Raw genomic sequence first — 13503 nt, forward strand, 5'->3', positions numbered from 1 at the left:
TCTCATCCGAGATGTGGAGGAGGCCCTGGCGGCGGCGATAGAGAGCACTGCGTTCGTGTTGACACGTCACGGCTCACAAGTCCTCTTGTCTGTGCTGTAATAGGTGTACGATATCCCACTGCTGCCCTTACAATACCACGATCCTGGAGGGCGTCTGTGCTGCGTGGACGTCCAGAATCTCGTTTACAGGTGTGAGAATGTTCACACTGCCACTGATACCAGCATCGTTGTGCAAGTGAAGCAGGACTTATGAGGCAATCCTCCGAAAGGACCTTCCCGCCACTCGGAGGGCCACAATTTCATCCCTTTCAAACTCGCTGCGTCTCTGTGGCATGGTTGCCTGCTTGCTTCACACGTTTGGAATACACTGAGCCTATTAAAGTGTAGATATAGCTGGTGCTCTGGCAGCTGTGCCAATACGGTACTTGTTTACGGACGAAGTTGAAACTGTTATCAGTATATCTACTATCCTCTAGGGCACATATACCATCATAGGATCAAAATCGACATCGTCTTTGCAGGCCAACTAATTTTTTCCGGCTGTTTATTTACACAATTTTGACCCTTATAGTCTAGGACACCACGTATGTAAGAATATCCAAATTGTGTCGCTGTTTCGGTGTCCTCGTCAGATCACAGTTACCCCCTGTGACTGCCTGTGTGTGTCGGTTGTATGTCTAATGAAGGGAGAAGATAGCAGCTACAGTAGGACAATACCAATTTAAGCAATGTGGTCATCAGAGCAGTCTTAGGATTTAGTACAACTGTACTTAAATGTGATACTCTCAATTAACTATAAGCTAGGTTAGAGGACGGGTCACTACTTACATTTACTGCTGTCTTCTCGTCAGAATACAAAACACACCATATTAAAATGTGTCGAACTGAAATGCATCTGCCACAAGCACTGGAAAGTGCTGTGTTCTCTCGCCGGAACAGAAATATAAGGGTTAAAGGACACTGCCCTATTCTGGAAGGAGGTACACCAGGGCCAGATATTTGGTTTTATTGTCATCAGCTTATTATATGACATTTCCAGTCACCGTTCCTCCAAACAGATTAAGACAAGACTCAAATACGAAGAATTTTTTTTCTGTGATGCAACCCAAACTGACTTCCTTGTCTATTTTGTCAACTATCTCATTTCTCTGTGCTGTAGCAACACTTCGCAACCCGTAGCGAGGTGGGTAAGTTAGCCGACTGTGAAATCCTGCAGCTGGAATTTGAATATCGCTGAAACAGCATGGTGCAAGTCCCCAGACCTTCGTAGTTGCGAGCTACATTTCCTCATGCTGTGCTGTGTTGGTCCCTTACGTCACTGAAGATGGGGCCCTGTCACAACAAAGTTGGACAGAGTCACTATAAATACTCGCCTGAGCAGTACCTTCTCTTCAACTACTGCCTATGCCTTGCCCAACACACGCGCCTACTGCCTGCTGGATACTGACGTCAGTCAGTCTCGCGTCTGCAACGCCACCAGCCGCTGCTACTCGTACTTTGCTGAGGCAGCTCTCCTCTCCGTCGTCCGAGAGCCGCCGTGGCCAACTACGCCAAAGAATCCTGTACTGGGCTGGCAGCTGCCGCCTAGGATTTTTTTCACGCCATTGAGTCCCCGCGATCAACTTCTGTAAGAGCGTTTTGCTGACTAACGAATGTTATTGCTAACTGAGATCTTATGATTCCACGACCACTAAGGAGCTGGTAAGATCATTTTACCTTTATATATAATGGTTTTGAGAAAATTCTTAGCCTCTAGCTACAACTCATCTACTCCAGTCATTTAAGGCTTCTATGCCATTCTGCCCTCTGAACAGTGAATTTGTTTGGCTCGCAAACCCTGAAGACATGGTCAGAATAAGCGAGACAGCAGCCAAGAGATTTTTCCAGATTAGATCAATCAGCCTAAAATATTGCGAAGGGGTGAACCAGAAAAACTTACGAGTATTTGCTTTTCTAAAATACACTCCTGGAAATTGAAATAAGAACACCGTGAATTCATTGTCCCAGGAAGGGGAAACTTTATTGACACATTCCTGGGGTCAGATACATCACATGATCACACTGACAGAACCACAGGCACATAGACACAGGCAACAGAGCATGCACAATGTCGGCACTAGTACATGTATATCCACCTTTCGCAGCAATGCAGGCTGCTATTCTCCCATGGAGACGATCGTAGAGATGCTGGATGTATTCCTGTGGAACGGCTTGCCATGCCATTTCCACCTGGCGCCTCAGTTGGACCAGCGTTCGTGCTGGACGTGCAGACCGCGTGAGACGACGCTTCATCCAGTCCCAAACATGCTCAATGGGGGACAGATCCGGAGATCTTGCTGGCCAGGGTAGTTGACTTACACCTTCTAGAGCACGTTGGGTGGCACGGGATACATGCGGACGTGCATTGTCCTGTTGGAACAGCAAGTTGCCTTGCCGGTCTAGGAATGGTAGAACGATGGGTTCGATGACGGTTTGGATGTACCGTGCACTATTCAGTGTCCCCTCGACGATCACCAGTGGTGTACGGCCAGTGTAGGAGATCGCTCCCCACACCATGATGCCGGGTGTTGGCCCTGTGTGCCTCGGTCGTATGCAGTCCTGATTGTGGCGCTCACCTGCACGGCGCCAAACACGCATACGACCATCATTGGCACCAAGGCAGAAGCGACTCTCATCGCTGAAGACGACACGTCTCCATTCGTCCCTCCATTCACGCCTGTCGCGACACCACTGGAGGCGGGCTGCACGATGTTGGGGCGTGAGCGGAAGACGGCCTAACGGTGTGCGGGACCGTAGCCCAGCTTCATGGAGACGGTTGCGAATGGTCCTCGCCGATACCTTAGGAGCAACAGTGTCCCTAATTTGCTGGGAAGTGGCGGTGCGGTCCCCTACGGCACTGCGTAGGATCCTACGGTCTTGGCGTGCATCCGTGCGTCGCTGCGGTCCGGTCCCAGGTCGACGGGCACGTGCACCTTCCGCCGACCACTGGCGACAACATCGATGTACTGTGGAGACCTCACGCCCCACGTGTTGAGCAATTCGGCGGTACGTCCACCCGGCCTCCCGCATGCCCACTACACGCCCTCGCTCAAAGTCCGTCAACTGCACATACGGTTCACGTCCACGCTGTCGCGGCATGCTACCAGTGTTAAAGACTGCGATGGAGCTCCGTATGCCACGGCAAACTGGCTGACACTGACGGCGGCGGTGCACAAATGCTGCGCAGCTAGCGCCATTCGACGGCCAACACCGCGGTTCCTGGTGTGTCCGCTGTGCCGTGCGTGTGATCATTGCTTGTACAGCCCTCTCGCAGTGTCCGGAGCAAGTATGGTGGGTCTGACACACCGGTGTCAATGTGTTCTTTTTTCCATTTCCAGGAGTGTAACTCTGGTCTTCCTAAGAAGTCAGGGGACTCATTTGCTCCATCATTGTAAAACATTAATACTGGCCATACCACTTTCTAAAGTATAGCTACTGGCCGAATCGTAAGATGTCTTTTGAAGCGCAAGCTGTTATTCTGAGTTGCTCCATTGATTGTCGAACAACGGTATGACACACATATGTTTGTGGCAGGGAGTAGATCGTACCTGCTTGTCGCACCATGAAGAGTTTCCGTCTGATGTAATGGGATGCCACCTTGCTGTCAACGCAGAGGCAGGGGACGGGACTAGTCCTAAATGCACTGTGGCCAGTCTGATTCTTTCAAGGTGGACTGCAACGAAGATCTTCAGGTAGAATGGTCAGCAGTTCTGTACACTGTTCAACTATAACCAAGCCAGGACTACACAAATGTTCTATAAAATTGCAGCCTAAACTAGTTATGCCCATTCACATTTGTTGAAGTTTACATTTTTCAAAATAACGAGCGTTGTAAGGAACCTTGTTCTCAGGTGTAGGAACCAGTAAGGCTTGTCAAGTATGAGGCCATGTCACCTCAAAGCATGAAGGAAATTTAAAATTGTGTTCGTCACTTTGGTTTCTGGAAGAAACTGTGTGTGTGTGTGTGTGTGTGTGTGTGTGTGTGTGTGTGTGTGTGTGTGTGTGTATATACTGACGGTACTGGAAAGGGGAACGTATACTTACCGAAAAATGCAAATGCGTGGTGACGGAAGCTGCTTGTCAGCTAAGGTTAACAGGGAGCAGAGTGGAATAATATGCATAATTTGTGAAGATGACCAGTCCTCCTTTAACTCTCTTCCCACAGGTGTCGTTCTTTCTGTGTAAGGTGTAACTACTTTAAGTGGAATCGTAAAGTAATTCAATAAGTCTATTGTAAACACAATCACCAAGATCTTCACTGAGCTAGTAATCTCAGTTCCTCCACATACAGTTATAACCTATATATATTCCAACATGATATTTTAAGTGAATAGCTGAGTTTCGTGATTTCTTGTAGGCTGACTGGTTATTGCATTTCACAGTACCAGCTCCTTTATTATCTTATCACCTTCATTTCATTTACGCACTGTCCAACACTTTGGTACATTGTAATTGAACTAAAGCCTCGTTGCGAGTCAACTGGTGCCTTTAGAATATGACATAAATAAATTAAATATTGTATAACAGGGTCGCCACTAGGTTTTACTACATAGAAAAGAAAGAAATAAGTTCCGATGTTCTTCATGTTTTAATCATACCAGTGAATGAAATTTTCTAACTATATATCGTCAACTGGTGGAACTTACAAGTTGTGGTGACCCTTTCATACATGGAGGTAAAGTAAAAATTCATCGCCATTTAACTGAAATGAATTGAATACCATGTACTGTCAAAAACTTACGAAACAAGAAAATAAATAGCAGCAAACTGTCAACAAAATATCAATCATCCATAGAATTTTTACCCAGTCTCTGATGCACTCCGCCAATCTCGCGGAGCAGCTAGGGAATGTCCTTCCTCTGACAGACGCAGCTAAGAGTGAAGTGCTGCCCAATGATTTTAGCGGGCTGGCTTCTGCATCGTATGCTCGATTCTGAGTTGAGCCAATCGTCGTTCTCCAGATTTCTCTTATTTTGATTTCTCTTATTTTATTTTGATGATCATTCCTACCTATGTAGGTTGGGCTCAACCAAATATTTTCGCATTCGGAAGAGAAAGTTGGTGACTGAAATTTCGTAAATAGATCTCGCCGCGACGAAAAACGTCTTTGCTTTAATGACTTCCATGCCAATTCGCGTATCATATCTGCCACACTCTCTCCCCTATTACGTGATAATACAAAACGAGCTGCCCTTCTTTGCACCCTTTCGATGTCCTCCGTCAATCCCACCTGGTAAGGATCCCACACCGCGCAGAAATATTCTAACAGAGGACGAACGAGTGTAGTGTAAGCTGTCTCTTTAGTGGACTTGTTGCATCTTCTAAGTGTCCTGCCAATGAAACACAACCTTTGGCTCGCCTTCCCCACAATATTATCTATGTGGTCTTTCCAACTGAAGTTGTTCGTAATTTTTACACCCAGGTACTTAGTTGAATTGACAGCCTTGAGAATTGTACTATTTATCGAGTAATCGAATTCCAACGGATTTCTTTTTGAACTCAAGTGGATCACCCCACACTTTTCGTTATTTAGCGTCAACTGCCACCTGCCACACCATACAGCAATATTTTCTAAATCGCTTTGCAACTGATATTGGTCTTCGGATGACCTTACTAGACGGTAAATTACAGCATCATCTGCGAACAACCTAAGAGGAATGCTCAGATTGTCACCCAGGTCATTTATATAGATCAGGAACAGCAGAGGTCCCAGGACGCTTCCCTGGGGAACACCTGATATCACTTCAGTTTTACTCGATGATTTGCCGTCTACTACTAGTATCCTATAAGTAACATTTGACCTCTTGTATTAATAAATAGCAAGGACAGAACAGAGAAACCGCGGGAAGAGATTATGGCACGAAATACTGAATCTTAAACTACGAATTATTACCTCAGTGAGTGACATAAACGAATAATAAGCTCGAAAATTAAAAAAAATTCTCCTATTAAAGGTAGATTTGTATTTCTACGAATATAATATAACAGTATTTGCAACAAGGGAAGGGAGCCTGGAGGTTCTGGAAAGATTTTGATCATTGAAAGGCTCTTCAGTGGAAGCATGGGACAGCAACACTGTTAGGGGAAACCTGTCTAGACCCTGAGAAAGCAGAATATAAACAGCAGTTCGGGGAGTCTCAGGAGTAGCCGATGAATAAAGCAGTGAGAGAGTTAGTGAGTGAGTCACACAGTTGGAGCCTCAGTCATCATCAGGTAGCAGCTGAATTGTTGGGAGCCATCACTGTAAAGTGACATTTGGATGATATTGCAGTAAACTACGAGAAGAATACATGCATTTGAGGGAGGCACTGATTTTCCTGTTCTTACACTGAGTTTCCTGCCTGTTAGCAACGAGCTCTGTAGAGTTTGTCTCTAGAAGTAGCAAAGAGTAATAGTATTTCTAAATGTCAAAATATACATAGGAACAAGTGCCACCTTACGCTTTCCCCTTAGTGTCTACTTACGTGAGTAGCAACAAGGAATAATCGTTAGTTTTCAGTGTATGAGAAGGAACAAGTGAGGTCTCGCACTCTCCTCTTACCTCGATTTGAGAATTTGATGGAATCATTGGAACGAGTCACTATCAAATCACTTGTCTCTGATAGTAAAAGGTAGAACCCAGGATCGCGGATCGCTGGAGTGGTAGTGTAATCGTTGATGGATAAAAAGCCACTGTGAGGCACCTCTCTGAGTAAGGATGAACTACTGAAAAATTAAGTGTACTTCAATTGTACTTGGAAGTGTTTGCACCCGCTATGACTTGCTACAATCTTCTCCTCTGCATGCCATCATCACTTCTGCTAAATGTTTTAGGAGACTTTCTCCCTCTCACTCCGTTAAAGACAAATAAGTAGATCTCAACCCACAGTGTTGCCAATGTCCTGACTGCGGAATGCAGGCCATACCTATATACCAGGCTTGTGGGACACAACAGTTCATACAAAATCTCCCTCATCTCTAGGGTGGTGGACGGGGTGAGGGGGGAGGGCGGAGAAGGAGGGAAGGATGACACTCGTTTTGTAACAGCATCTACGAGGAGAAAAGAAATCTCACTGCTGGTGGGATATGCCTGTTGTGGGGTGTAGTTTTGTATAGCCGATCATAGCCCTCCTCCCTCCCGCCCAACTTACTTCAGGCACCCGGATAGCTTTGTCGTCTCAAAGAACAGCCCGACATTGCAATTTTCTTGCAAAATGTTGCCATCTCGTTGCCCTTGTTGAGCGGCAGAATAATTTTATTGTACATGCTTAAATTTTTTGAAGCTGGACCCAGCGAGCTCAGAACAAAACAGGCTAGGTCGTCGCCGGTGTGCCAGTTGGAATGTTAACAAGATATACCATCGATTATAACAGACATCAGGATACGAAGCGAACATTGCCACACAACCTTCGAGCGAGGAAAGTATAAACGCAGTGGCCGCAGTGCTACATAATGTGGTAGTGTGAAGTAATACTTCACAACTTCAGCGCAAGAGCCCCACTGCGAAGTCAGATTTAGACAGAAAGACACTATGTTGACGATACAGAATATTTTCTGAATTAGCACAATGAGGCAAGGAGCGCTGACGAAAACGATAAACGAGGGCAAACGCGGTCATATAGCTAGAGCCACAGCATGATAGTCGCAATCTCGGGCTTTTAAACAACGAGGCTTTTAGAGCTCAAAGACATATTCAGTCGTGATCCCTTTCTGTCCGTGTTGCTAGAACCAGAGAGTATGATGGTCAATTGAGTTTCTATCGAACCACGAAAAGCTAATCAATGATGGACTGCCTGATACCTGCATGCTGATTTCAACACCGAGACATAGCCAACTTACACATACCACAACTGTGGTCCGCTATTGCTGTCTACTGTGAGATCATGGATGATTTGAAGACTGATGTGTGGGCAGCCCTCCTGTACTACTGATCATCTAGGATGATATGCGAGCTGTTATCTCCACAACAACCAGGCGTGGCACGTTCACAGAGTCACCTGGCCGACTCGTGAACAACTGCTGCAGCCTTGGTCCATCTAGGGTGGATGACTAGGGCCTTGTGTTCACAGCCACCGATGCACTGGACCACAGCCAGCTGTCCTCACCAGAGTGCACGACAGGCACAGATACCACGGTATCAGTGACGCCTGTAGGCGTAACTCGATGGTGAGTGTTCATCGGAGGTGAGGGTATCATATGGAGTGCCCCAGGGAAGTGTGGTAGGTCCGCTGTTGTTTTCTGTCTACATAAATGATCTTTTGGATAGGGTGGATAGCAATGTGCGGCTGTTTGCTGATGATGCTGTGGTGTACGGGAAGGTGTCGTCGATGAGTGACTCTAGGAGGATACAATATGACATGGAGAGGATTTGTGATTGGTGTAAAGAATGGCAGCTAACTCTAAATATAGATAAATGTAAATTAATGCAGATGAATAGGAAAAAGAATCCCATAATGTTTGAATACTCCATTAGTAGTGTAGCGCTTGACACATTCACGTCGATTAAATATATGGGCGTAACATTGCAGAGCGATGTGAAGTGGGACAAGCATGTAATGGCAGTTGTGGGGAAGGCGGATAGTCGTCTTCGGTTCATTGGTAGAATTTTGGGAAGATGTGGTTCATCTGTAAAGGAGACCGCTTATAAAACACTAATACGTCCTACTCTTGAGTACTGCTCGAGCGTTTGGGATCCCTATCAGGTCGGATTGACGGAGGACATAGAAGCAATTCAGAGGCGGGCTGCTAGATTTGTTACTGGTAGGCTTGATGATCACGCGAGTGTTACGGAAATGCTTCAGGAACTCGGGTGGGAGTCTCCAGAGGAAAGGAGGCGTTCTTTTCGTGAATCGCTACTGAGGAAATTTAGAGAACCAGCATTTGAGGCTGACTGCAGTACAATTTTACTGCCGCCAACTTACATTTCGCGGAAAGACCACAAAGATAAGATAAGAGAGATTAGGGCTCGTACAGAGGCATATAGGCAGCCATTTTTCCCTCGTTGTGTTTGGGAGTGGAACAGGGAGAGAAGATGCTAGTTGTGGTACGAGGTACCCTCCGCCACGCACCGTATGGTGAACTGCGGAGTATGTATGTAGATGTAGATGTAGACTACTGACCTACACTCCATGTCTGGCTTCCTACTCACAAAGCGACCCCTGTTCTGCAAGTCGCAGCACCTTGCAGGATGACAGCTATTTCGGCGAGCTTATGTATGTAAATGTCCTATAAGTTGGATATCATTTGAAGTGTTATTTCTTTTCGTTAAAGAGGAGACGGGTACCTTCCTGTGGATGTGGGCGAGCGCGGGCCGGCGGCACTGCGAGAAGTCGGGGCGCTGCCAGGAGGCGCGGTGAGTGTCGGTGAGGACGCAGCGGCGGGTGGCGGCGCGGCCCGCGTGGGTGGCGGGGCAGGGCACGGCGGTCAGCTGGCCCGGCGCCGCCGCCGCCCACCACACGCCCAGCGCCCCCTCCGCCGCGCACACCGCCACCACAGACTTGTTCACCACCTCCACCGTAACGCTCGCGGAGTTGCTCGCCACGCTGCCTTGCACCTGGCAGTCGAATATTGCTGATTTCTGAAAAATACCAACTAGTAAGGACACGTAGGATATACTGCAAAATGCGTCTGTCTCACAAAAGTGTACTTCAGTTACATTGACGGAAAAAAAACGTCAAGCACCCAGAAAAGGAGTAGGAAACGAAATGAATCTCCAAAGTTTGAAAGGGTATGTAATGTTATTTCAATGATTTCAAAATCGATTCAAATTTACAAAGAATCAAACAGTATTCTTTCTTCTTGGAGCCTTTTGTCCCGCTTCAACGCTGGATCGGCCGCGTTACTATGGATTTGGCAGTGTTAGTTGCAGAGGGTGGCCGGACGCCCTTCCTGCCGCCACCCCGAATCCCCCGGGACGGAATTAGTGTACCCCAGCTGTCTGTATCTAGTGTAAGCCATGGAATAGTGCGGACGTGTTCACATGTCTGAGATTCATGTAACTGAGGCGGAACGTGGGGACCAGCCCGGTATTCACCTAGCGGGACGTGGAAAACCGCATTAACGCTCTCGGCTATCCTGGCGGACACAAGGAATCAGACAGTATGAGCCCACATACTGATAAGACACAGTACCCCCTCTGGCCTTCATGCATGACTGTTGTAAATGGTGTCGTGAACGAGGATTCTCCGCTCTTAAGTCAAGCTAGCCCACAACTGTTGTAACTGGGCCTCATTATCCTGGTTACTGGCACTGAAGTTCGAGCTGGTCCCGCATATGGGGGTGTTCTGTCGAGCAGAGATCAGGGAGTCATGCTGGCCAGGGTGTTACCTCAAAATCATGCAGACGGCTTATAGAGATTCGTGCCGTGTGTGGACGAGCATTGTCCTGTTGAAAAGCACCACCACTATGATGTTATATAACAGGTAACACATGAGGACGCAGAATGTCCAGGGCGTACTGTTGCGCCGTCGGAGTTCCCTCAGTCACCAACAGTCGTGACCTGAAGTCATACCTGGTGGCTCCCCATGCCACGACTCCACTGTGCCTCTTCAAAACATTGGAAGAATGGGGGCTCTTTCCAAATCACCGCCCTATTCAGTGACGATGGTCATCAAGGGTAGTGCACAACCGCGATTCATCCCTGAACACAATTCGACTCCATACATCAGCAGTCCACACTTCCCAGTCACAGCCATTTGTGTTGTGAGGGTAACGGCAGCCCATGCAGGGGACGGTAATTCCTTAGTCCAATTGCTGTTAGTCTGCTACCTGTGCGGGATGACACAGAATGTTGGTAGCAGTCTATTACTTGTTCTCGGATGGCAAGCACAGATGTGAAAGGGTTACGATGTGCTCGGTGCACGACACTGCAATCCTCTGTTGTGGTGGTCAGACGTGATTGGCTGAAACCTTGACGACGATTTTGCGGTCCCGCATCGGGCCGCTGTCATATCCGAACGCGCTTCAAATCTGGGTCTTGGGCAGTTCACCAGCCAGCCAAATGAGTCCTTTTTCAAAGTGTGAGTGGTGCTGAAATGCTTTCTCACGCGAGTGCATGGCATCTCGCTGTCCTTCGGAGTGATCAACCAACATTAATTAGATACGTTTGTCTGCATGGTCAAAACCGCAGCAGCTGTTAAAATCAGCTGTTAGACTGTTAGTTTTTCCGTCTTGAGCTTACTGCAATTTAATTAAAGAGAATTTTAGACCAGACGCGTTTCGCTTTTATTTATAAAGCATCTTCTGTGGTTATTCTACAAATCGGATACACATGAATATATATTTTTGGTTGTTTTAGATTAAAAACAGCGTTTTGTTTATAAAGTTGGAGTACAAGTTACTCACGATGTGGCTCTACATATTCTCCAAACCACTGCTTCTTCCCTCCATGCTAGCAGTGGTTGGTGTTGAAGGATTTCATTTCACATATACACTTGACAGTTTTTGCCGTTTTGCAGTATTTATTGCTGTGCTTTTCGGTGTTTTTACTCTTCACTCTTGTAAATTGAACTGAAGTTACGTGTGTTTCTTACTCTATGCAGTGTTACAATACTTATGTCTGTTCATTTGTTTTAGTGCAGGTTGCGAGCGTTGTCAAACTGCGAAACCCGCTACCCTCTCCCAATTTCTCTCTCTCTCCCCCACACAGAGAGAGGGCGGGTGGCTCTCTCTCTCTCTCTCTCTCTCTCTCTCTCTCTCTCTCTCTCTCACACACACACACACACACACACACACACACACACACACACACACACACATACATGAATTAATAAACAAAGAAAAAGTAGTTTCACAGGTTGGCAAAGCTCGGAATCTGCAGAGAAACACAGATAACTTCAGTTCGAAACCCGCTACTCTCTCCCAATTTCTCTCTCTCTCTCTCCCCCACACAGAGAGAGAGAGGGCGGGTGGCTCTCTCTCTCTCTCTCTCTCTCTCTCTCCCTCACTCACACACACACACACACACACACACACACACACACACACACACACATGCATGAATTAATAAACAAAGAAAAAGTAGTTTCACAGGTTGGCAAAGCTCGGAATCTGCAGAGAAACACAGATAACTTCAGTTCGATTTACAAAGGTGAAGTGTAAAAACACCAAAATAACCAAAATGCAGTGCAACAAATAGTTCAGAATGACAAAAACTGCCAAGTTTATATGGAAATGAAATCTTTCAACATCTGCCGCTCCTAGAATGGAGGGAAGAAGCAGTTGTTTGGAGAATACGTAGAAAAACGCCATAAGGAACTTGAACTCCAACTTTATAACCAACACGCTGTTTTTAATGTAAAACAACAAAAACTGTACAAACATATGTATCCAATTCGCAGAATAACCACGGAAGACGCATTACAAATAAATCCGAAACGCGTCTGTGATAAAATTCTCTTCAATTAAAGTGCAGTAAACTTAAGACGGAAAAACCAGTAATAACTGAACATCAGATACGGCTCATGCCTCTTACGTGTACTCGCAGAGCTCGCAACAACACTAAACACGAACAACACTAATGAAATCTACTGATCCTTGTAATTCTCACCGATTGCAGCCCTGATCATTTACGTGTCTGCCAACGGCGTGAACGTGTACGAGGTTTCATTTTGTGTTCCTACCATGTCTTGTGGGTGCTTCACTTTTTTTCTTTTTCTTTTTTTTGACAGGTTGTTTATATTAGAAAAGTGGTCTTTGCACAAAAAAAATCAAATGGCTCTGAGCACTATGGGATTTAATATCTGTGGTCATCAGTCCCCTAGAACTTAGAACTACTTAAACCTAACTAACTAAGGACATCACACACATCCATACCCGAGGCAGGATTCGAACCTGCGACCGTAGCGGTCATGCGGTTCCAAACTGACTTGCAGAAAACATTATTAACTTGATTACTTTTAAGTCTGAGGTAACAACAATTTTTTTTTACTTTCGTCTATATGTGGTAGATCTGCTGGGTGCACCCGAAATTGCGTAGGATAATCAAGGATATTTTCTCTGTATTTTGCCACAACCGATTCGTGGTCTGCGATGGCTCGTTACAGAGTAAATACATTTCGTTTCATTTCTTAACCCCATTTGTCTTTGTATCTGTATTACACTAAAAATATCTGCACAGTACTGCAAATGTCGACGTTGTGTGTTGTGTGTCTTTTGTGAAAACAAACTTGGTCCACTTACGGTACTTGTTGCAGACAATATGATACTTCATTCTTCGCCCTGAAGTTTGCGTTCAGTGCTGTTCGGTTCTGTTACGACTTTGTTTTTCTGTCAGTGTTAGTTGTCCGTTAACAACGATAAACAGCAGTGTGGGCAGGTTTACTAATGAAGTGCTGGTCTATATGCACTCCGCTAATAGGTTCGCTGAATGCAATGGAAGACCGACACAAGTCTGCTTTGCTGAGCTGTTCCTGCAATAATGGCAACCACACGACAGTACTTTCTCATCTGACGGTTGTTACGTTACATTTAACTTAGTGTTGCACG

The 13503-nt window shown here is 46.1% G+C and overlaps 1 protein-coding gene across 1 annotated transcript in view; it reads right to left on the minus strand.

The window, feature by feature from the left end:
• LOC126470801 (uncharacterized) overlaps window positions 1-13503 on the minus strand; it is a gene marked incomplete at its 5' end in the record, with an annotated part of 313759 nt that overhangs the window by 165157 nt on the left and 135099 nt on the right. The window contains one exon of the mRNA XM_050098814.1: window positions 9501-9595. Within this exon, the coding sequence (XP_049954771.1) occupies window positions 9501-9595 (95 nt within the window). The remainder of the gene's footprint in view (window positions 1-9500; window positions 9596-13503) is intronic.

This window comes from Schistocerca serialis, chromosome 3 (assembly GCF_023864345.2).
Source record: "Schistocerca serialis cubense isolate TAMUIC-IGC-003099 chromosome 3, iqSchSeri2.2, whole genome shotgun sequence".
In the NCBI taxonomy this organism is placed as follows: Eukaryota; Metazoa; Arthropoda; class Insecta; order Orthoptera; family Acrididae; genus Schistocerca; species Schistocerca serialis.